At 43.4% G+C, this 22,648-nt stretch overlaps 1 protein-coding gene across 1 annotated transcript in view; it reads left to right on the forward strand.

Moving 5' to 3' along the window:
- Window positions 1-22,648, forward strand: part of STAT4 (signal transducer and activator of transcription 4) — a 71,416-nt gene that overhangs the window by 38,382 nt on the left and 10,386 nt on the right. Inside the window, exons 4-15 of the mRNA XM_036422017.2 lie at window positions 2,970-3,068; window positions 4,130-4,222; window positions 5,288-5,366; window positions 8,518-8,603; window positions 9,097-9,248; window positions 9,510-9,668; window positions 10,416-10,508; window positions 14,002-14,061; window positions 14,805-14,822; window positions 14,907-15,000; window positions 17,005-17,049; window positions 21,608-21,691. Of these exons, the coding sequence (XP_036277910.1) occupies window positions 2,970-3,068; window positions 4,130-4,222; window positions 5,288-5,366; window positions 8,518-8,603; window positions 9,097-9,248; window positions 9,510-9,668; window positions 10,416-10,508; window positions 14,002-14,061; window positions 14,805-14,822; window positions 14,907-15,000; window positions 17,005-17,049; window positions 21,608-21,691 (1,062 nt within the window). The remainder of the gene's footprint in view (window positions 1-2,969; window positions 3,069-4,129; window positions 4,223-5,287; window positions 5,367-8,517; window positions 8,604-9,096; window positions 9,249-9,509; window positions 9,669-10,415; window positions 10,509-14,001; window positions 14,062-14,804; window positions 14,823-14,906; window positions 15,001-17,004; window positions 17,050-21,607; window positions 21,692-22,648) is intronic.

The raw sequence follows: 22,648 nt of genomic DNA on the forward strand, positions 1-22,648 counted from the left end.
ACTACCAACTACATAGAAAGAAACCTGTCAAAAATGTGTAAGATCGCTGTGGAAAATTATAGTGCTTCACAGAGAGACATTAAAGAAAACCCAAATAAATGAACTAGTACACAATTATAAGGATGCCACGTCTCCCAAATGCATCTGAAGATTTACTGCTGTTCAAATTCTCAATGTGGTTGTGTGTTTGTATAGCTTGACAAGCTGATTCTAAAATCTGTGTGGAAATGCAAACAAAACCTATTCTACTTGCCATCAAACCCACTATAAAATTCTAGTAATTAAGACAGTTGGCTGGCAGACCAAACCATAAGATGAAACAGATGTGAGCAGCAAACCCAGCCGTATATAGACATTGTGATATGACAGAGTTGGCCCAGCAGAGCAGTGGTGAAAGCACAGAATCTATACTAATAAAAGGATAATATGCTAATTAGCATGGGTGACTGAACATCTGACTTCCGGACAGTTAGTGGGTAACCAGGCTGGCAGGGGGGCTGTTAGGGGGTGATCAGACAGGCAGGCAGATGAGCAGTTAGGAGCCAGCAGTCCCAGATTTTGAGAAGGATGTCCAACTGCTGGTTTAGACCCCTTAGGGGTCCCTGATTGGAGAGGGTGCAGGCCAGGCACACACATGAATTTTGTGCACCAGGCCTCTAGAGTTCAATAAATATCATTGGAACTGAATATCCATATGAAAAAAGTGAAAGGGACCTCTCATTATTAGCCAGCTTCATGAGAATTTAAATCAGGGGCAAAAGTATAAAGACTTAGCCCTGGCCAGTGTTGCTCAGCTGGTTGAATGTCATCCAACCCAACCACGAAAGGGTCAACCGTTCGATGCCCGGTCAGAACTCATAACCAAGTTGAAGGATCCCTGATCAGGGCACATGCAGGAGGCAACTCTTTCTCACATCAATGTTTCTCTCCCTATCTTCCTCTCCCTTCCTCTCTTCCTCCCTCCCTCCCTCCCTCTCCCTCCCTTTCTCTTTCTCTATCTCTCTCTCAAATAAATAAAAAATATTTTAAGAAATAGTATAAAGACTTAAAAAGAGAAAATGGGGGGAAAATCCTCCATGACTACAAGTTAGGGAAATATTATATCTTCAGTCGTATAAAGCACTGGCCATAAAGGGAAGAATTTTACTTCATTCAAATTTAAAACTTCTATTTCTTGGCACTGTGAGACAGGACAGACAAGCCACAGGGCAGAGGTACAGACACAGAACCACGGACACACACAGGCAGCGCCTCACCCTCTCGCCTTCTACCAGCCACACGTGCAGGGTTTCTGTTTCTTAGTTGTGCTGTTGCTCTTTTTTTTTTTTTTTTTTTTGAGATGCATGCATATGGTGACTCCTGAAAGGTGACATCTTTGAAACTTTCAAAACTAAAAAGTGCTAATTTGGTTTTGACTCTGTAGTGATCAATTTTCCATAAGATGTTTTTGTCTTATACATTAAGGGAGGGACTAAGGAGAAGTGCAAAGGAAAGTGAAAAAATAGCCTGGTGATTGTTTATTCTTAGAAAAGGAGGAAAATGAGTAATTTAACCTTGTAAGACCTGGGGAGAAATTGACTCTGAAAGGAAGGTAACAGAAAGTTAAGCAGGAAAGAAAAATGAAAAAGTGTGCCCCGAGGGACTGAGAAATGCTGAGAGATAGAATCAACAAGAAAAAGCTCCTGTAGCAGAGAGAAAAACAAGGATGAAATGGTGGTTCTTTGAAGGCAGATAGAAACAGTAGTGTGAAAATGAACAACAGGAACACTAACAACATTCTAACTGGAAGGAATATGAAGTGTCAGCATGCAAAATTCAGAAATGTGGTACCCCTGTGTGTACATAGAACTATTTTTCATTTATTTACCTTATGAGTTTCTGTCAATTTGTTTCCTTCCTTTTGCTGCAGGCCTAACCTGACATCCGGGCATCCGGAGGGGTCCTTAGCCCCTTCGCTCACCAGCCGTGAGCCCGGCTTCTGGCTGAGCAGTGCTCCCCCTGTGGGAGCACACTGACCACCAGGAGGCAGCTCCTGCGTTCAGTGCCTGCCCCCTGGTGGTCACTGTGCATCATAGCGACTGGTCGTTCTGCCGTTTAGTCCATTTGCCTATTAGGGTTTTATTATATAGTTTTACAAATAGAAGTGCTAATGGACATTCATCATCTAATAAAATCATGGCCATAAAAACGTTTACAACCAATAACCTCATTTCTTTCTTAGAAAGACCCTTTGGTCTACTCATCTGTATAACCTACTTTTGATCAACTGCTAATTCCCCACTCTGTAGATTGTTATTTTATTTTTTCTATTATTGATCTTTTGGGTATTTCAGGGGTAATTGGCTCCTCTGTCAGAGACGGGGGCAGAGTAAATGCATTTGTCTACATTTATTGTCCTTGTGTTAATCCTACCTTGGGAAGGGTCTAATAATAACGAAGTTTAATGCTGTGACTGAAATGATGGTGTTGATCAAATTAGACTTGTAAACCAAGAAAACACAGGCATCTGCAGGTTTTATATTTGAGCATGGCATGGCTGGCAGGTAAGGCAATTGGTGGATGCTAAGGCATCCGTGGTAATACACGCTCCCCTGGAGGGTTAGAGTGTTTTAACTTACACAACACACCCAGCTGGTCAACACGACCAGCACAAACAGAGACCAGAAGACACGCATTAAGCAGACCATGAAGCACATAGTTAACTAGTGAGTTGCTGTGGTTCATAATGACTAACTCTTCCGCCTAAAACCTGCCCTACGCCTAAAGTAACATGAGTTTTGAAGACAGAACAATATGCCTCAAACAAGTCTACGTTCACAATGTAAGTTTCTATGGTTTTGTAATCGTTGGAACAAATCCTAAGTGATTCCCATATTTATTGGGATATCATTTTTTAATTTGCAAACAGCAGTGTTTCTTTATGATGCACATGTTTAAGCTTTTCTGTTGCTCTGCTCCCTTTTTTCCAGGGAAAATTTCATGGAAACCCAATGCACGTAGCTGTGGTTATTTCAAATTGTTTAAGGGAAGAGAGGAGAATATTGGCTGCTGCCAACATGCCTGTTCAGGTAAGGTGTTCTGAACCTGTGATCTTGTTATCTCCCAGGGCTCAATTTTCCTGAACCAAAAACCTTTTCTTGCGAACGATCTTCATCTCTGTGTCAGTGATGCCACCATCCTTCAGGTCACGTGTAATCAAGACCCAGGGTTCTCTTCGAGTGAGATCCTTCTCTCAGCTTCTGATTGAGATCATCACCAAGTTATCTATACATTAGTTTCTTTCTCTACTGGTCATGCTCTGGCCCATGGTGTTACAACATTGGTTCAAGAATATAGTTAACTACCACCCTAGCTGGTTTGGCTCAGTGGATAGAGCGTCGGCCCTCGACCTGAAGGGTCCCAGGTTAGATTCTGGTCAAAGGCATGTACCTCAGTTGCAGACTCAATCTTTGGCCCTGGTTGGGCATGCGCAGGAGGCAAACACATTTAATATCAGATTGTTAGAGTGGCCAGCACTTGGAGAAGTTGGTCAGCCTTTCTGTTTAACAAAGCTCACATTTTGACATATTCTTTCAGAAACTCCCTTTGTTTCAGTATATAAATAATTCTCATGCTGTCAGATTTATCTGAATTTAAGCCTAATTCTAAATTAAAGTCTAACTTAATTTAGTTTCACTATACTACTTTTTAAATTACATGTACTCATTTTAGAGAATTTCACAAGTAACATAGGTCTATTATAGCAAATTAAGAAAAAATGTTAACTATAAAATAACCTATAACTTTACTATTCATGGTTAACATATATAACATTAGGGGGGATGTTCTTCCAACCACAGGTACTTGAGTATACATGTCTGTACATATACCCATATATTTCTAAATATACATACATATATAAGCAATAGAGATCATAAATATATGGTGTTTCATAGTCTTCTGTATTTTTAACAATATGACACTACTTATATGTCATTAAATATTTTTCTACAGCATGATTTTTAACGGTTACAGAGAATTTCATACCATACTGATCCAAACCTGAGTTCAAAGTATACTACACAGACCACATTCATCAGAAACCTTGTTTTGTCAACACCATTGACATGTCAAGACGTTCCTTTTCCAGGGACCGCTGGAGAAAGCCTTACAAAGCTCTTCCGTGTCAGAAAGACAGAGGAGCGTGGAGCACAAAGTGGCGGCCATTAAGAACAGCGTGCAGGTGAGTGAGGTGGCCCAGCTCGGCTGGCTGTGGCCCCCGCACCGGGCTGCTCAGGGCTCCTGTGGTCCAGATAAATGCAGGCGGGAACCATGCAGTCGCCAGGGAGATCAGAGTTTCTCACACGCTGTGTTCACGTTAGGAAAGATTTCCTGGGGAAAGTTTTTCACTTCAGTTACTGGCATCTGTGTCTGCCCACCACCTCCATCCCCGGAGCTATGTGGCCTCAGGCATGTAGGTCAGCTCACTTGTCAGACCTCTGCCTCCTCCCCTGGGGGAGGGATTGCCACAGACATCGGGGTCACTGTGACTGCAGGAGCTGGCATCTGAAGAGCCAGGTCTTGACACAAAATACCTGCTGTGTCTGGGCAGAAAAACAGCAGCAGGTTTAGAGAAGAGAAAAGGAAAAATCTCAGAGAGAAACAGGAGACAGAGAGGAAGCAAAGGTTTGTTTTTCTAAGACGTAGAGAGGGGAAATGTACACTGAATTGTCATAAACTGCAGCGCATTAGGAAGGAGACTTCCAGCAAAATGACCATTGGTGCATAGAACAGGATTGTATGGCACTAACGGGGGGAAGTGTGCACGTTCTCGGGTGGAAATGGAGATTGGAGGCACCATTTGGCACTCATTGAGACACAGGAGGGCAGTTTCCAATTGGGTAGAGACCATGGATGGGCAAATTCAGCCTGGTTCTTCCAGCGTTACTCAGCTTTCCTGGGCTCTTTGTAGAGGTAGGTTCTATACAGTTGGTCTATGATATTATCAGAAACTGGAAGAACAAAACAGTATATTTTGAAATACTGGTGATGTTTCCTTTTTTTTTTCTTTTTACCATTTTAATTTCTTTATTGATTAAGGTATCACATATTTGTCCTCATCCCCCCATTCCCATTCCAAACCCCTCCCCACACATGCCCCCACCCTCCTGTTGTCCGTTACCACTGGTTAGGCTTACATGCATGCATACAAGTCATATGCATGCATACAAGTGTGGTGACGTTTCATTGACATGCTTAATTATAACAACTGAGCGGGTATGTGTTTGTTGTTTTCTTTTTTTAAAAGATAACAGAACAAGACACCAAATATTTAGAAGACCTGCAAGATGAGTTTGACTACAGGTATAAAACGATTCAGATGATGGGTGAGTTTTGTTTCATCTGTAATTCTACACAGGAATGTAAAAGTCACATGACCAGGGCTTCTCCTCTCCTCATAGAATGGATAAATAGGTCTCCTTCCCTAGGTGAACAGTGTTTCTTAAACGAAGGGGTCGGATAGAAATTGGGAGAATCCAAGATGGCTGCTCGGGTAGGCAACTAGCCGCAGCCGCACACAACAATTTCAACAAAATACAACTAAAATATAAAATGGACATTACCCAGAACTACAGGAAAGTCGACTGACTGGAAATTCTACAACAAGAAGCAAGGAGAAAACCAGAAGGAAGCGCGGAGGAGCTGTAAAAGCCCAAGGTACGGAGACACACAGTGCGCGCGGAGAGGACAGAGCCGGAGAGGAGAGAGGCCGAGTGCCTGGCTGGCGGTCCCAAGCGGGAAGGAGAGAAAAGCTCCGACTGTGCTGGGCCCAGCTCCAACTGCTCTGAACCCCAATTCTAGGCCAGACCCAGGGGACCCAGGCTCATCCATAGGGAGCCGGGCTGTAAGGCAGGACTCCGGGGAAGCGGCGAAAGGAGGTCCCGGAGGCCCTCACACTGCGCGCAGAGAAGGGCCGACCGGCTGTGCCGCAGGATTGCCCTGACGGGAAGGAGACAGGGGCTCCAGACTGCTCTGAACGCCACCTCCAATCCCACTACCAACTGAACTGAACCCCAATACCGGACTCATTGAGGGAGAGCATAGATAGTTTGGCAGCAGGCGAAAATCGAGGGCACCTTTCTCTCAGAGGCGCTCGCAACAAGTACTGAAGGACCCTGAGTCTCAGGAGTCGCATAGGGCGGGGCTGACGGAAGCCAAGGCTGTAGGCTCCACCCTGAAACCCCGCCCCATCAGGAAAGCTGCCTGCGAAAATGCCTAAACCAAATAGATCACAAACGAAAGAAATGGAGGACAAAAAGCGACTGGATATAGAGTTCAAAACCACACTTAGAAGGTTGTTCAAGAATCTCCTAGAAAAGGCCGATAAAATAAACAAGACCTATGAGGATATGAAAAGGGATCAACTAGAAATAATAAGGGATCAACAAGAAATAAAGAATACATTGTCTGAAATAAAAAATATTTTATGGAGTCCTAAAAACAGAATGGAAGATCGCAAGAATCAAGCCAAAGATTTGGAACATAAAGAGCCAGAAGACACTCCTCCGCAGACGCAAGAAGGCCAGAGAATCCAGAAAGTTGAAGATAATGTAAGAAACCTCTAGGACAACTTCAAGCGAACCAACATCAGAATTATGGGGGGTCCCAGAAGATGAGAGAGAGCAAGATATCGAAAACATACTGAAAGAAATAGTGACAGAAAACTTTCCCCACCTGGTGAAAGAATTAGACTTACAAGTCCAGGAAGCGCACAGAACTCCAAACAAAAGGAATCCAAAGAGGACCACGCCAAGACAAATCATAATTAAGATTCCAAGAGCAAAAGACAGAGAGAGAATATTAAAAGAAGCAAGAGCAAAGAAGGTAGTTACCTATAAAGGAGCACCTATACGATTGTCAGCTGATTTCTCAACAGAAACCATGCAGGCCAGACGGGAATGGCAAGAAATATTCAAGGTGATGAATAGCAAGAACCTACAGCCAAAGATAATCTATCCAGCAAAGCTAGCACTCAGATTCGAAGGTCAGATAAAGAGCTTCACTAATAAAAAAAAAGCTAAAGGAGTTCATCACCACCAAACCAGAATTATATGAATTGCTGAAGGGGGTTCTTTCAGAAGAGAAAGTAAATAAAGATAAAAATTATGAACAACAAATACGTAACTATCAACAAGTGAATCTAAAAACCAAGGAAACTAAAAAAAAAAAAAATCTGAGGAACAATATTAACTGTTGAATATAATAGAATCAGAGGTATGGAAGGGGAGTGAACTATTTATTCTTGGGGAAAAGGGGAGAGGGGGATGTGGGAAGAGACTGAACATAAACTGTGCACCTATGGATGAGGACAATGGGGGGTGGGGAAAGGGCAGAGGGTGGGGTGAGAAAGGGGGGGAAAGGAACATTTGTAATAATATGAACAATAAAAATTTATTTAATAAATAAATAAATAAATAAAATAAAGGAAGGGGTCAGCAGAGGAGTATTTCTTTCGTTTCGTCCTTTTTCCTACTAACCAATTCTAAGTCAATGAGGAAGCTGGTGAGAAGGCACTTCTATGCTGGCATGCAGCTCCAAAAACTACCTTCTCCTATAGAAGCAAAACATCATTATCACAATTAAAAAGAGTAATAATAATAAAAAAGAGTAATAATAGTTGCCAGAAAATTAGTCATGCCATCCTACGTGAGTTTTTTTAAATATAAATTTTTAAAGTTATAAAGTACAAATGTGACTCACTGTAGAAAATTTGGAAAATAGGCATGTGCTATAAAAAAAATAAAAATCACACACATTCCCACTGTCTACAGATAAACAGTAAAAATGGTAGTATACTTCCTTCAAGCCATTGTCCTATATGTTCAAATACAACATATCTATTTATTTGCAAAATACTGAGGTAATGTAAATCTTTCCATTTAGGAGGATACAACCTTTTTGTTTTTCTCCAGTTAAAATTGTTTTGAAAATCTGCAACTCTTTCCTGCTTCTGGTTTTGCTGTGAATCTAGCCTATTTTGTAAAAATAAAAGGGGTAGGGGGAGTTAAGGACTTAGTCTTTGGTATTAGTTCCTGAGACCGAGGAGACAAAACAAAATTCCACTAGGCAGTTTCTCCTAACTCCTGGGTTCCAGGTAGGGCACCAGGAGGAGTCAAATATGATTTAACCGTGGGCACAAGGGGAGGCCCCCTCCTTTCCTGCTGATGCCAGCCGACTGGGGTTATAATCAGCGTAGCGGGATCTGATAAGGAATCCACAATGCAGACGTTTGTATCTTCTCTCGGCCCATCCCCAAAAGGAGCATGGTCTTCTCTCAAGGTCTGCAACCTAGAGCTCCTCTTTCGTTGCTGGGATGGATTCTTCCTGGCAAAGGGAACAGACTTAACTCCATGCTCGTCTCCCTAATGACCCCCTTGGGCTCCTACCTCTGAGGAAGGCAGATGGCAGCCAATTTAGCTTTCAGAACTGAGACCTCGGTCTCTGAGAGACCTAAGTCAGCTCTCTTTTCCTTCACAGATCAGGGTGACAAGAACAACGCCCTGGTGAGTCAGGAGGTGTTGACTCTGCAAGAAATGCTCAACAGCCTTGACTTCAAGAGGAAGGTCAGTGACGAACTGTAGCTTGGCCTGTTGGCTATTTTTCTCCTTTTCCTTGGCCTGGCGATGCCCGCTCACCTGCTCCCCCTATCCCGCTGCAGTCCTGCTCTCATCGGGGCCCATCAGGGTCAGCAGTACCTCCACTGCCACCCACTGCCATGGTCCACGCCGCCCCCTGGTGGTCAGCGCACATCATAGCGAGCAGTTGAATTCCCAGTCAAGGGGACAATTTGCATATTAGGCTTTTATTATATAGGATTGTCACAGGACTCACACATTCTATGACAGTCTCCGCGTATCTGAGACATTAAGAGAATGTTCCCTGGGCTGGGCTCTGCTCTCCTGACTTTATTTGACTGTCATAACTTCATGGTTGGCAAAGGCAGGGGAATGGCAGATAGAAGGTGGCAGAGGGCAGACGCATTGTTCTCTAGGTGAAGTGATAAGTGCCTTAAGTTGTGTCTCCTGAGCATCTCCCCGGCAGCTTCTCTGTATCTAGGAAGTGCTCAGCAAGCTGACCCAGATAGTCAGCGAAACGGACCTGCTGGTGAGCAGCATGCTGGCGGAGGAGCTGCAGGACTGGAAGCGGCGGCAGCAGGTGGCCTGCATCGGGGGTCCCCTCCACAGCGGGCTGGACCAGCTCCAGAACTGGTGAGACCGTTGGCTTCCGTTTCTAGAGAAAACACAGGATGTACCCAACTTTGGCGTCACTCAGCCGGAGAAAGCCCCTCAGGCCAGAGTGCCAGCTCACCCAGGGTGGGTGGCAGACTGGCAGGGGGTGCTCTATAGTTGAAAACCAGCAGATGTCATTCTACACATGTTCTTCCCTATAGTTAATAGTTGAAATTGTAGATAGAAAACAATAGCAGATGGCGTGGGGAAACTACCTGTGATTATCCTTTGCGTCAATAGCTTCACACTGTTGGCGGAAAGTCTGTTCCAACTCAAAAGGCAGCTGGAGAAGCTGGAGGAGCAGTCCTCCAAGGTGACTTATGAAGGGGACCCCATCCCCGTGCAGAGGCCCCACCTGCTGGAAAGAGTCACCTTCTTGATCTACAGCCTGTTTAAGAGGTAAGCGTGATCATCACACACCCCCGGCGGCTTCCGTTCTGTGCTGTGGCAGGGACACCCTCTGGGGTGTGAGCACTAAGGGGAAGGGGTGGTAGGGAACCAGACAGTGAGCCTTGGAGTGAGTTGAATAAAGCTCCAGAGTTCCAGAAACATTTCTGGTCTTCACTACTCATCACTACTCTCTCCACCCCCCCAACCCCCCTCCTCACCACCACTACCGACTGAGTCAATTTTCCATGAATCAAGCACATCACCCACCTAAGTTCATTTGTCAACATTTAGAGAAAGAGGATTTCAAGGATTTCTTAAGTGCACATCTATCGATAAGAAATGAAGGCTGGAGAACATGTTTTTGTTTATAAGCTCATCCAAAAAAAAGTTAAAAAAAAAAAAAATACTAGTATGTGCCAGAAATCCACTATCTACTTCAAAAATGGCATGAAATTAACTTTCTAGGTTATGTTTAGTAGGATAAAAATAGACAGGGCTTTTACTCTTGACTCAATTCTAAGGATAAGGATGAATTACTGTTGTTGCATAGGGATGGTGTTCAGGCCATCTCCCTCTCCTGGTAATTGTTTGTGAGACATCTTTGGAGAGAGTTGAGCTTTGCTGGGGGTTTGAATGTCTTCTCGGTGTGGGAAGCGTGGACCTTAGAGGAGGAAGGACAGCATCCTGTTCCTCTGTGGTTTGTAGCCTGCTGCTATACATTGTTTTCAAGTGACACTCTATTTCCTTTGACTCTAGCTCATTTGTGGTTGAACGGCAGCCATGCATGCCAACCCACCCCCAGAGGCCGATGGTGCTCAAAACGCTCATTCAGTTCACGGTCAAGCTCAGGTAGGCAAAGTGTGATCTATCAGCTCCTGCGTTCATGGAGCCACAGTCACCGTGTGATTAAGGCCAATGTCTCCCCCGGTGCCTTCCTCCGCCTGTTCCTCATGGAGGGCCTCCTGCTCGCCCAGCGCTGAGCTGTGGTCAGCACCCACAGGAATGTGACGGTGAGGGCCCTGCTTGTAGAAAGTGTGACGATGAAGGGGTGTTCACATGGCAGCCTGAAATCACAACATCGAGCACGTGGAGTGAGTGGCTGAAAAGGTTGCCGTGAGCAAAGACTGCAGACATCAGAGAAGGCCTCATGGCCGCTGAGGGGGGCCCTGAAGGGAAGAGCAGAGGAGCAGAGAGCGGGCTCGCAGGGAGGACGCCTGAGGCAGTATGGCTTCCGAAGCCTGTAGCCTAAGCCTGTGAGCAGGAAGAGAGGGTGGAGAGGACAGACTGAGGACAGAGTAGGGAGAGCTTCAAATGTCCTACTCAGGAAATGCATGGCAAGGTCTCCCCCTGTGTTACCCAATAACCAGCCTATTAGATTTTCTGAGAAAACTCTCAACACCACATTTTTTGGTATATATACTTACTGATGGGTATGACTTGTGTGTAATTGTTGCTTTATGGATGCATTTTATTCTTTCCATTAGCAGGAGCAACCAAAATGTAGCGTTGTCCCTCATGGCACTTAAAATCATGAGTTTGACTTTCAACCTTCAAAGGTTTGGCATCATGCTTCAATCTCCAGAGCCCCACAGTTTTCAATCACTAGTCACCATTCACCTCCAGAAAGCTGAAATTCTAGACTGATACAAGAGGAAATGCTGCCAAGGTGAAATAGGATGCCATAATAGGGTCCCTGATCTCATGTCACTGTTGGAACTCCATTTTTATTTTATTTTTTCCGTTCTGCTGAGATATAACTAATATACAGTACTGTATAAGTTTAAGGTGTGTGGCATAATGACTTGACATTTAGAAATTGCAAAATGATCATCATAGTAAGTTTAGCTAACATTCATCATCTCTGAATTTTTACAGGGAAGGCATTTCTCTTCAATTTGCATTTCAAAAGCTCTCCTTGTGTGAATTTTGCACACAATTCTTGATCATTTCCTTGTGTGAGTTTTGCACCAAGATTTGCTGGGGGTTTTGTCCCAGCATTAAGAAGGGGTTCAGCAGTCTGGATAAAAGCTGGGTGTAGATGATTAAGAAGCAGTCCAAGGATGAAAGGTAGTTTTGAAAGGTATGAGGGTCAGAGAAGCTTCAGCTAAAGGAGCTAAAGACTACCCCTTGACTCAGGACCCAGTGCTTTTTATTAATACAATTTATCCTAAGGCAAGTGGAGATAATACACTTCAAAAGGGTAGGGTTTCAAAGGGTAGAGTTTATAGAAGCATTGTCAGATTGAGGAATAGCCTACAGTTGTTCGGGTGTTTGGCCAGCCGGAGGCAATAACCTGCAGATTAAGATGCCCTGAGCTGTCTGGCAGCAAGCAATCAGGTTTGGGGGAAATGCCGTTTAGCCATTCCAACAGGTAATCACATTTTGTGACTCAGCCCTTGTTGAGTCTAAGTTTCATTAACCTTTTGATGCAACTCTTGTAATTATGACATGCTGGAATTGGTTCCTAGCAAAGACTTCAAAACTAAAGCCAAGGACAGGTTCTTTTTAAAATTTTTATAATTTTCAAAAATTGTTTATTCTTCATCCTCTCATCTGTATGTAATCCAGAAGACAATAACACCAAAGGGAAGTAAAATTCAAGGGACAGTGAACATCCTACCTTTCCTTGAGACACCCCCATAGATGATATGTTAAGTCTAAGATATTCTTTGGAACAAAAAGGGAGGTGAGTAGGGATTGCGAACACAGAGTTCTGAGTGGAAGAGGTCTCTGAAGGGTACCTGGCATGTTGTCTGAACTGGTTGCATGAGACAAAGACTTTTAGAGTGTTCTGTTCTTCTCTTCTCCTTGACCTCTGAGTCCCCATTTGTTTTCTCTGTACTCTGTTCCCCACTGTCTGAAAATATGGACCTTTACTTAGTATTCAAGTTTTCCCCTTAAACCCTTTTCTACTACAGCACTTCATTCTTCTGTTCCAAAGGGAGAGGTACCAGGGGACTCCCTTCAAGTCATCACGTGAATCCAGTCCCTTCCTGAAGAGGAGTAGAGAGGAAGGCAGAGAGGGAAACCATCTGGCCTTGTAGCATACCAACTCTTGCTACCAGCACTACACACTTATCCTAGTCCAAACCCTTAACCCAATCCTGTGCCTGCTGCAGGACATTGAAGGGACCTTCACAACACCCTACCCATCTTTTGTTGGAGCTGTTTAGTATCTATGATTACATGTCTCTAATGCCAACCATTCTCTATGTTGCATAGATGTGATTATAGATAGCCATGTCCACACCTCTCCCTTTCCCAGTCTTCACTACCCCAATACCCCAGTGCCTAGAGCATGTAATGAATATGTATGAGGAGCTCAGTTGAGTGAATGGATGAAGTTTGGGATGAGTGCATAAGTAAATGAATGAGTGAGTGATTATCTCAGAAACTGAGCTGAACCTATAGAGAGAGGGTACAGTTTGGAAGATGGGGAAAGCAATAGAAAAAAGTGGCCCTCACCAGATTAAGGGATTAAAGAAAGTTATTCTGACCTATATGTCTTGAATTTGTGTCTTTTTAAATTATGAACATTTTTGCTGTTACTTAAATAGAGTATGTTTAAAGATCACAAATGCATTGATGTGTGAATTTTCCATATTCTACCAATGGCCTGGTCTTTCTCAGTATTTTTACCATAAAATAGTTATCATCAAAACATTTAGTTTTAGTAAGCTTACAAAATGTATTCTTAAAATCCTATATAATGAAAGGCTAATATGCAAATCGACCAGTCACTATGATGCGCACTGACCACCAGAGGGAAGAAGCTCAATGCAGGAACTGCTCCCTGGTGGTCAGTGCACTCCCACAGGGGGAGCACTGATCAGCCAGAAGCTGGGCTTATGCGGAGAGCGGGCCTAAGTTGGCAGGCAGACATCCCTGAGGGGTCCCGGACTACAAGAGGGCACAGGCCTGGCTGAAGGACCATCTGCACCCCCTCCCTGGTGCACAAATGTCATGCACTGGACCTCTAGTACAAGAATAAAATGAAGCCATATCAATAGACTTTGATTTTTCTTATGTTTATACATTTAACCCAAATTTTGGCTTGAACCAAAATATATAGCTATTTTTCTGACCTAGCCAAGGTATTATCCAACACACATCAACTACAGCACTTCCCAAGTGTTTGTCAATATATTAAGTGGCTGATGTCAGTATTAGTAACATGGAGAACTAAAGAGGAGTTGGACATGTTTAAAACACACTAACGTAATTGGAGATGAAGTAATTTGATTTATATGTATATGCTATAAATATATCTACATCTCTAAATGTAAAAAAAGGCTTTTAGAACTTGTGATTTTTACCTTTCTTTATTTATGTGTCTTTCCAGACTACTAATAAAATTGCCAGAACTAAATTATCAGGTAAAGGTGAAAGCATCAATTGACAAGTAAGTATCTAATTTCATTCTGAAACATGAAAATGTAAGACTCTTTTAAAAGAACTGTTCTTATTTTATAGAATAATATCAAAAGTTTACATTTATTTCCCTTATATTACATCTCAATGCACTTCAAATATTGGACTTTGAAGTACAACTATTTAACAGAACTCCAATGAAGGCTTATTAATATATAATCAGAGAGGAAGGGAAAAGGAGATATCAATGATGAGAGAGAATCATTGATTAGCTGCCTCCTGCACGCCCCCTACTGGGGAACGAGCCCGCAACCCAGGCATGTGCCCTTGGCCGGAATCAAACCTGGGACCCTTCAGTCCGCAGGCTGACACTCTATCCAAAATTTTGCTCTAGCCAAAACTGGTTTGGCTCAGTGGATAGAGCGTCACTCTGTGGACTGAAAGGCCCCGAGTTTGATTCCGGTCAAGAGCATGTACATTGGTTGCGGGCACATCCCCAGTGGGGGGGGGGTGCAGGAGACAACTGATCGATGTTTCTCTCTCATCGACGTTTCTAGCTATCTATCCCTCTCCCTTTCTCTCTATGGAAAATCAATAAAATATATATATTAAAATTTTATAATAAAATATATATATTAAAATTTTGCTCTAAAAACTTTCATTTAAAGTTTTTTAAATGAAATGAAAGTTTACATACTATCCTCTCAAGTATTATAAAAAGTTTTAGTAGGCCTATTACATAGCTTATTTTTAAAAATCTTATTGCATTTACAGGAATGTTTCAACTCTAAGGTAAGCCCTTTACTTTGGAACTTTTTGTTGTTCTCATAAACCTGTTTTCTTGATGCCATGTCAATGGCTGAGATTTCTTCCCAGTAATCGCAGGTTTGTGCTCTGTGGAACGCACGTCAAAGCCATGTCCATTGAAGAATCTTCCAACGGGAGCCTCTCGGTAGAGTTCCGACATTTGGTGAGTACCTGTACCCAGGAAACTTATACAGCTTCTTTTTCTCTCTCAAATCAAACACATCTTTACTGATGGGCCTTGGAACCCCGTGCATGTTGTTTCTTCATGTTTCTTATGTGAGATGAAAAGTTGTGTTCAGCTATAACAACATCAGTAAAGAATTAAAAATGGTAGAAGGAACACCGAAGCTAAACTCGGGTCTGAGTTCTTACCAGTATTTAGGTACTATTCCCAATAGTACCTAAATACACACTGAGTGGCCAGATTATTATGATCTCTGAAGGCATAATAGTCTGGCCACTCAGTGTATATCCTATATAATAAAAGGCTAATATGCAAATTGCCCCCTTGATCAGGAATTTGACCAGCAGGCAGGCCAGCCAATTTCCCATGTCTCCTTCCCCTGGCCAGGCTGGCCGGACCCCACCCATGCACGAATTTGTGTACTGGGTCTCTCCTCTCTCTCTCTCTCTCTCTCTCTCTCTCTCTCTCTCTCTCTCTCTCTCCCTCTCCCTCTCCCTCTCTCTGTCTACACACACACACACACACACACTAAGTGGCCAGATTATTATGCGTTCAGAGATCATAATAACCTGGCCACTCAGTGTATATAGTATTTGGTCCCTAAATTTTGGTAATAATGACAAAAGTAGTCCATCTTGTAATGGGCAGCCATTCCTGGGCTCATTTTTTAAATGCCATCCAGGAACAGCAAGTCAGGCTGCAGGCACATTCACTTGAGGCCGATAAGCTGGGGGGCAGGGTGCTCCTGGCACGACGGCTGCGGGGTTCACCTTGGCATGTCTAGAAAGCACTGGCCAGCCGCATCCTGTTGCTTCTGGTGCTCACCACTTCCTCTCCACCTCTTCTCTTCGTGCTTTTCGTTCTCGTTCTTTGCATCGTTTTTAGATTCCCAAGGGCCCATGGCTGGTCTCGCCAGAAACTTGTCACTCATCTGGTTTAGGAAGTATCGTCCCTGAATGTGGGATGCCACCAAGCCAGCCTCAAAAGGCCTACTTTCTAAAAGAGACAAAATTCACATTCACAGAACAGTACCTGCCTAGCAAGTTTATGCCGGCTTTTGTGCTTAGTTTTGTTTTTGTTCGGTCTTCAGGACTGAAGGGGGCATTTCCTTTTAACTGAGTTCCTACCACGTGAGACAGTTAAATAAAATGAAATGAGGAATCACGTGTTATACATCCTGATAACTAGCACTTGTTTTTTCCTCTTAGGATTAATTTCTGCCCTCAAGGCATTTTTATTAATGGACAATGTTTGCTAATAAATGAGTAAGGCCCAAACCTTAGTTTTTACACTGCTCTTCTAGTTGCAAAGCATTTATGCATTTTTGCATAATAACTTTAATCACTTTTTAATATAAAAGTCGAGTTAGAATATCGGAGAAGCAAATTTTTAAATGAAAAAATCACCTGTAATCCCACCACTCTGAGGTGACACTATTTGCACTATTTTTGTTTTCATTATTTTTAAAGCCAGATGAGATTGTACACACTGTGTCATTTGTTTGCTGTCTTTTTTAATGAGTGATCCATATAGTGAACATTTTTGTGTCGGGAAGTCTCCTTGTCCTCTAATGAGACCAGGTACTTCCGGTACAGGTGACCCATTCTTCATTTCCCAATCCTCTGTGCTGGACTGGGCTGCACGGGGCCTGGGAACCCTCGTGGCTTAGCTCAGATAACCCCTCCCAGGAACAAAGGCATGCTGAATAAATTTGAGTACATCCAGCATGATTTCCTCTTTCCAAAAACGTTGGCTGAAAAACACAGTCTTCGTGGTATGCCAGCCTCCTCACTGAGCTCGATGGAAGTTTCTGAGCTGGTATCCGAGCAGGAAGCTGCTTCCTGTGATGTGGGCAGCTGCCGGGTCCCATGGGTGGGAAGACATCTGGGTGACTGTCAGAACTGTGACCAAGAAGTAGGTACAACCAACTTGATATGTAGCTGATAACGTGTCTCCATGTGAACACTGTTTTCTTTCTCAAAGCAACCCAAGGAAATGAAGTCCACTGCCGGAAGCAAAGGAAATGAGGTAGGAAATGTTTTCTTCTAGGGTTTTTCTAGGAAATAATTCTATAACATCTTATTTTTAAAAGCCCTTAAACTGCCTTTTATATTTTTACTAGAGGCCCGGTGCACAAAATTTGTGCAAGATTAGGCCTTCTTTCCCCTGGCTGCTGGCACCAGCTTCCCTCCAGCCGCCGGTAGGCACCCAGGACCCGGGCTTCTCCCTCAGTCCTATCTTTGTCCAGAAGGTCGTCTGTTCTAATTAGCATATTATGCTTTTATTATTATAGATATAAAGTCAAATTCATGTTTCTCTGATTACAAATGTGAAGGTTGACCATTGCAGACAATATAAGAAATTTCCTTTTAACAAAGAGGAAATTACATATAATAATACCCTCCTAAGAAAATGACTATTAACATTTTGGTTCATATCATTCTAGACTTTTTGTATGTATTTCATATAGATACATTGCTTCATAGCCTGCTTTTTTTCCAACCTAGCCACATGTGGTGAACAGCTTCTCATAACCTTAAACACTCCTGAAGAACATGGTTTAACGTGACTGCATTGTATTTCATTTTGCAGGTGTGCCATACTTTCTTTAGTCACTCTTCCTTCATTATAAAGTATCTTAAAATTGCTCATTTTCTACAAATAAGAGCTAAGTCTCAAATATCATGGCAGATGATGTGAGAACCACAGGTGAAAAACAGTTGTGTTATTTCATGGTACCAATGACCTTGCTCTTCTACTTAAGGTCTGCATTCTATGGAATGAGTTGATTAAAAGGACAAATAGGTGCAATCCAAGTACTCACATTAGAGTCATTAAATGCTAGCGTGGCTGGATCGTGGGCTGGCAGTGGTCTTGGAGACCATCGGTGTCATTGGCCTCGGCACCATGGCATATGCCTGTGCCCTACAGATTTAGGATTAAAGAACCTGGGTCTGAGTCCATTCTGGCAGTGACGGCACACGCAATCCTTGACAAATGATCAGTTGGAGAAAGCTGCACTTTTTCCCTCCCAGAGATCAGGGTAGCGCTGCCCGATGCTCTTTGCTCAGAGATGCTGCTATGAAAGGCCATCCACACAGGGCAGCTGTACAGCAACGGGGCTGGCTTCTGGCATGACTGGTGTGTGGCTCCTGTCTCCTGGCTTTCTACCTCACAGCTCCCATGCAACATCTCTTTGCATTATTTGGAAGAAAAAAGCACCTTATAAATACTGCATTCAACTATAATCCATCTAACCCACCCACTAAACCACACAGATCCATCACGTCAGATTTCATGCTCCACATTTTTTCTTCCCAGAATGCTTCAGTCTCTTAATCTTTTTAAAAAATATATTTTATTTATTTTTTACAGAGAGGAAGAGAGAGGGATAGAGAGTTAGAAACATTGATGAAAGAGAAACATCAATCAGCTGCCTCCTGCACACCCCCTATTGGGGATGTGCCCACTACCAAAGTACATGCCCTTGACCGGAATCGAACCCAGGCCCATTGAGTCTGCAGGCCGATGCTCTATCCACTACGCCAAACCGGTCAGGGCCAGTCTCTTAATCTTGTCAGAAAGATCATTTGGCAAATCTCGTAGCCCTACCAAAGATGAGCTAAGCCTTCTCCCAGAGCTTCGAACACCCAGATGTCACATGAACAGAGCTTTTGAGTTTAAGAATATTCTAGAAAACCAAAAAAGCCAGAGTTATTCTTCCTATCTTCTAGGAACCCATAAAGGTTTTCCACATTTCCTGATTGCAACATTAGCACATGACAAATGAAAGCCCATCTCACTGGAGTTGGGGTGGGAATTGTGATGACATTTCATGCTGCCTGACATCCCTGAGTAATACTGACTAAGTCTGAATAAATGAAGCACCATGCTTCTGAACTCTTAGTAGGTCAACTAAATCAAACGGGAATAATGTAAGCAGCTCAACATTCAATACATTGTCATCTTTATGGATGTAAAAACAAAACCTGGGATTTCCCTAAAGACAGAAAACTATAGAAAAATCAACCAGTCTTATTAACACTATCTATTTATATTAATTTGAATGTATTTCCTCTTATTTTCCAAATAGTAACAAAATTGTACAGTACACATCAGAATCCTTTCATTTCTTCCCTTTGTTTTCAAGTTTATCAGATCAGAATAATTCTATTTTACGCTATTCTTTGAGCTCCCCCTGTTGACAGAATTTTAACATGACTCCCATGTGCATTGAAGAGAAGCCATAGCCTTGAACATTGCTTTCTGTGCTGAGGGAACAATTGAAGAGTCACAAAATACATAACAGTAGGCTCCAAAAGGCAATGGAGGAATTGTAATTGCGGCCTATTCCGTATCGTTTTCCATGTGCAACAATATCATACAGGATGGCCAGAAATTTACATGAAAATCACCTTTACCCCACTCCTATTTACTTAGCAGAGGGTTCCTTTCACATCAAGAGCCATAACCATTTGTTAGCCTATCCCAGGAGCTCAGGGGGTGCTGTGAGGCCCTAGCAGCAGGAACAAAGAAGAATACGGTGGCATCTGGACCTGCCTTTCATCCGCTTGTGCTTTTTCCCAGTGGAGCCCTTTATCATATCCAATGTCAAAGAAGTAGCATGAAAGTGGCTCTTTAAGCCCATCATCATCTCAGATGGTTAGAATGGCCTTCAATACAGACATGAATGGTACATCTCACCTGTGACAGTTGCCTAGTCGCCAACTATTATATCTCAAGCTCAACCAAAGAAGCAGTTGTTTTATTGTTTGTTTGTTTGTTTGTTTGTTTGTTGTTTGACATGGGGTGTGGCTGTCTGTTTGGTGTGCTGAATGCCTGGGAGTAATTTTTAAGGGTGGCCTAAGGGGTTTTTAAGCAGAATCGAACTACCTGTAGGCAACGTAGGGTGTTAATGGTCTAATCCAAGGGAGACAGGAGTTTTTAATTCTGTACTTCCTGCTCAGTAACAAACCCTAAGTTTAACACTTGCTGTCAGGAAAGTCTTCCTCATGTAATTGTTAGCCATGTCATCATATGAGAACCATTTTTAATATCTGAAATGTAGTCAGATTGATTCTGCCTTGTTATTACCGCACATTCAATATTAGACCCCCGGCCCCCCAGAGCTGACTCTGCACCCACAACCCTCTCCCTCCCCAGACTCTTCTAGTCAAGTACCTCCACTTCCGTTTTCATTTTCCCACGGGGATGATTTTTTAACATTGGTTAAGCTTCCTACACCATCTCAAAATTTCTCACATCCCTTTTGAGGCTAGCGTGGATACAATGCACTGAGAATGGTTTTCTCACATACTCCACCTGGGGTTCTGGCTGAGATTCTGGCTCAGAGGCCTGGGTCAGGCCAGCAAGCTCTCGGCGATGACACAGCTGCAGGTCCTGGCACAGGGAAAATGCTGTCAAGTTTCGTCAGGAACCAGGGAGGGATGGTGAGAAAAGACCAACCAAAGAACTTGTACCCAAGGATGTATAACCCATGGACCCAGACAAGAGGGGTAAGGGGACGGGCTAGAAGAGAGGAAGAGGGGACATTTGTAATACTGTCAATAATAAAATTATTTTTTTTAATATACATCTTTTTGCTGATTTCAGAGAGGAAGGAAGAGAGAGAAAAAAACTTCAATAATGAGAGAGAACTGATCATGGATCAGCTGCCTCCTGCATGTCCCACACTGGGGATGGACCCCACAACCTGGGCATGTGCTCTGACAGGAATCCCAGCCGTGCTTTCCTGTACACTTTTACCATGTCTTCCTGTCTTCAGCACCTCACCTCTGCCTTCAGCTTGACCTTGTATCCAAAATGCAGAGAGCCTTTCAGTTCCTGTGGTTTATGGGCTCCAGAGAGTCAACCTCTGCCCTCCCTGGGGCTGGAGAGGCATGGGCCCTCACTGCATGGACTGGGGCTCATAACTGTCCCTCCTGGTCAGCCCTCTTTACCCTCAAGTCTCAGGGGCCCAGTGCTGCCCACCCCCGGTTCAGGGGCACAGGGTGCCCATTGCCACTCTCACCCTCTCCCCTCCCACCCTCCCCCCCCCCACACACACACCTTTCCCTGGGAGATCTAGATTAGAGTTTTACTCTATTGGAAAGGAAACAAAAACCCCAGCTGTTATGCTATTGACATTTCCAGCTGGAACAGTCCCCAGAGGAAAGTTTGCTTTCTTTTTAAACAAACGTATTATGACACGGAGCTGTTTTTGTTGTAGCTACACATACACGGCTTGCTTTTATTCTTCGTTGGTAAGTCAAAAGACTAATCTCCGAAAGTTAAAAAGTAAAGAGCTATTTATCTGAATTTCAACTGACAAAACTATGCTAGAATTGTAAAAGTTGGAAATTATATTGCTTTGGAGGCTTAAAATGATTTGTTTGTGGAAATGAAGGTCACCCAAACTGTGTACTAGGGACTCTAAACAAGGTGTAAAAGCACAAGAGGAGCGGTTGTATCCTGGGGAGTGTCCGAGGGCTCACACTCTGAGAACGTGTCGGTCTTCAGAAGCAGGCCTATCGCAGAGAGCAGTCTGCGCTTGTTTGTAAGACTGAAGACATGTCTCTCTCCCCAGGGCTGCCACATGGTGACAGAGGAGCTTCACTCCATCACCTTTGAAGCACAGATCTGCCTCTACGGCCTGACCATAGACCTGGAGGTAGGCATTTCCAGAAACATTCACTCTGTCCTACTAACGTCTTCAGCACCAGTCAGCATCTGTGGAGTAAGACCTGTCTTTTCTAGGCCTCAGAACCTCCCTGTTCCTTATATTTGTTTTAATTTAGAAAATCAATACCTCAGATACTCACGAATGAGTTAACGTAGATTCTTCTGGTTGAATCTGAGCAATAGAAATCTCACGGGCATTGGGGATTCCATACCCATGTCTAGTGAGTAATTTGTTGGGAAGATTGTGTGTTTGTTTTGTTTCCTGGGATTCCTGAGTCGGGGGCACTCAGGGGGACGCCTGAAGAGAAACCAATGTCCTTAAGCCATCTTACATCGTGGTACATTTTCAAAAATTTAACTCCTACATTCAAATCCCTCAGAAAGACTTATCTATGTAAAGGTAAATAATAGGAACACCTTTTGTGTACCTTTTGGTGTTTTGATCCTCTTTTAACATTCACCTTTGCACTCAAAGAAGGGATCACCTGTGAGCTCTCCCCAGGCAGGGCATCATGCCTCGTTGGTCCTCCGTGCCCAGTGCCCAGCACAATGCCTGCCATGCAGCAGCTGCTTAACGTGTGTTGAGTAAATGAAGAATAAGCGCAGTGTCACACCCCCTGAATGTGATTCTATGTGGGGGGTGTATTATTTTAGAGCCCTGTCTTTGCTTTCTTGTCTTATCGAATGGAAACATGTTTATAAAACCGATCACAATTCCTCACTCACCTCTTTTCCCAAAACTTGTTTCCATGAGCTCTGAAGTTTCTCACTGGCATTCCACTGTGCATGGCCTTCTAACCTGTGTTACAGGGAGGGACTGATGGAAGTTGCTCAGTCTCCCAGGCTAGTCTGTGAAAGTCTCTTTATTCCATGAGGAGCGAAGCTGCAGCTCCAAAAGTACTGAGTTCAGTTCTGCACCAACAGGCCACACAGCTCCATCTCCCAT

This window comes from Pipistrellus kuhlii, unplaced genomic scaffold, assembly GCF_014108245.1.
Source record: "Pipistrellus kuhlii isolate mPipKuh1 unplaced genomic scaffold, mPipKuh1.p scaffold_m20_p_7, whole genome shotgun sequence".
Taxonomy (NCBI): Eukaryota; Metazoa; Chordata; class Mammalia; order Chiroptera; family Vespertilionidae; genus Pipistrellus; species Pipistrellus kuhlii.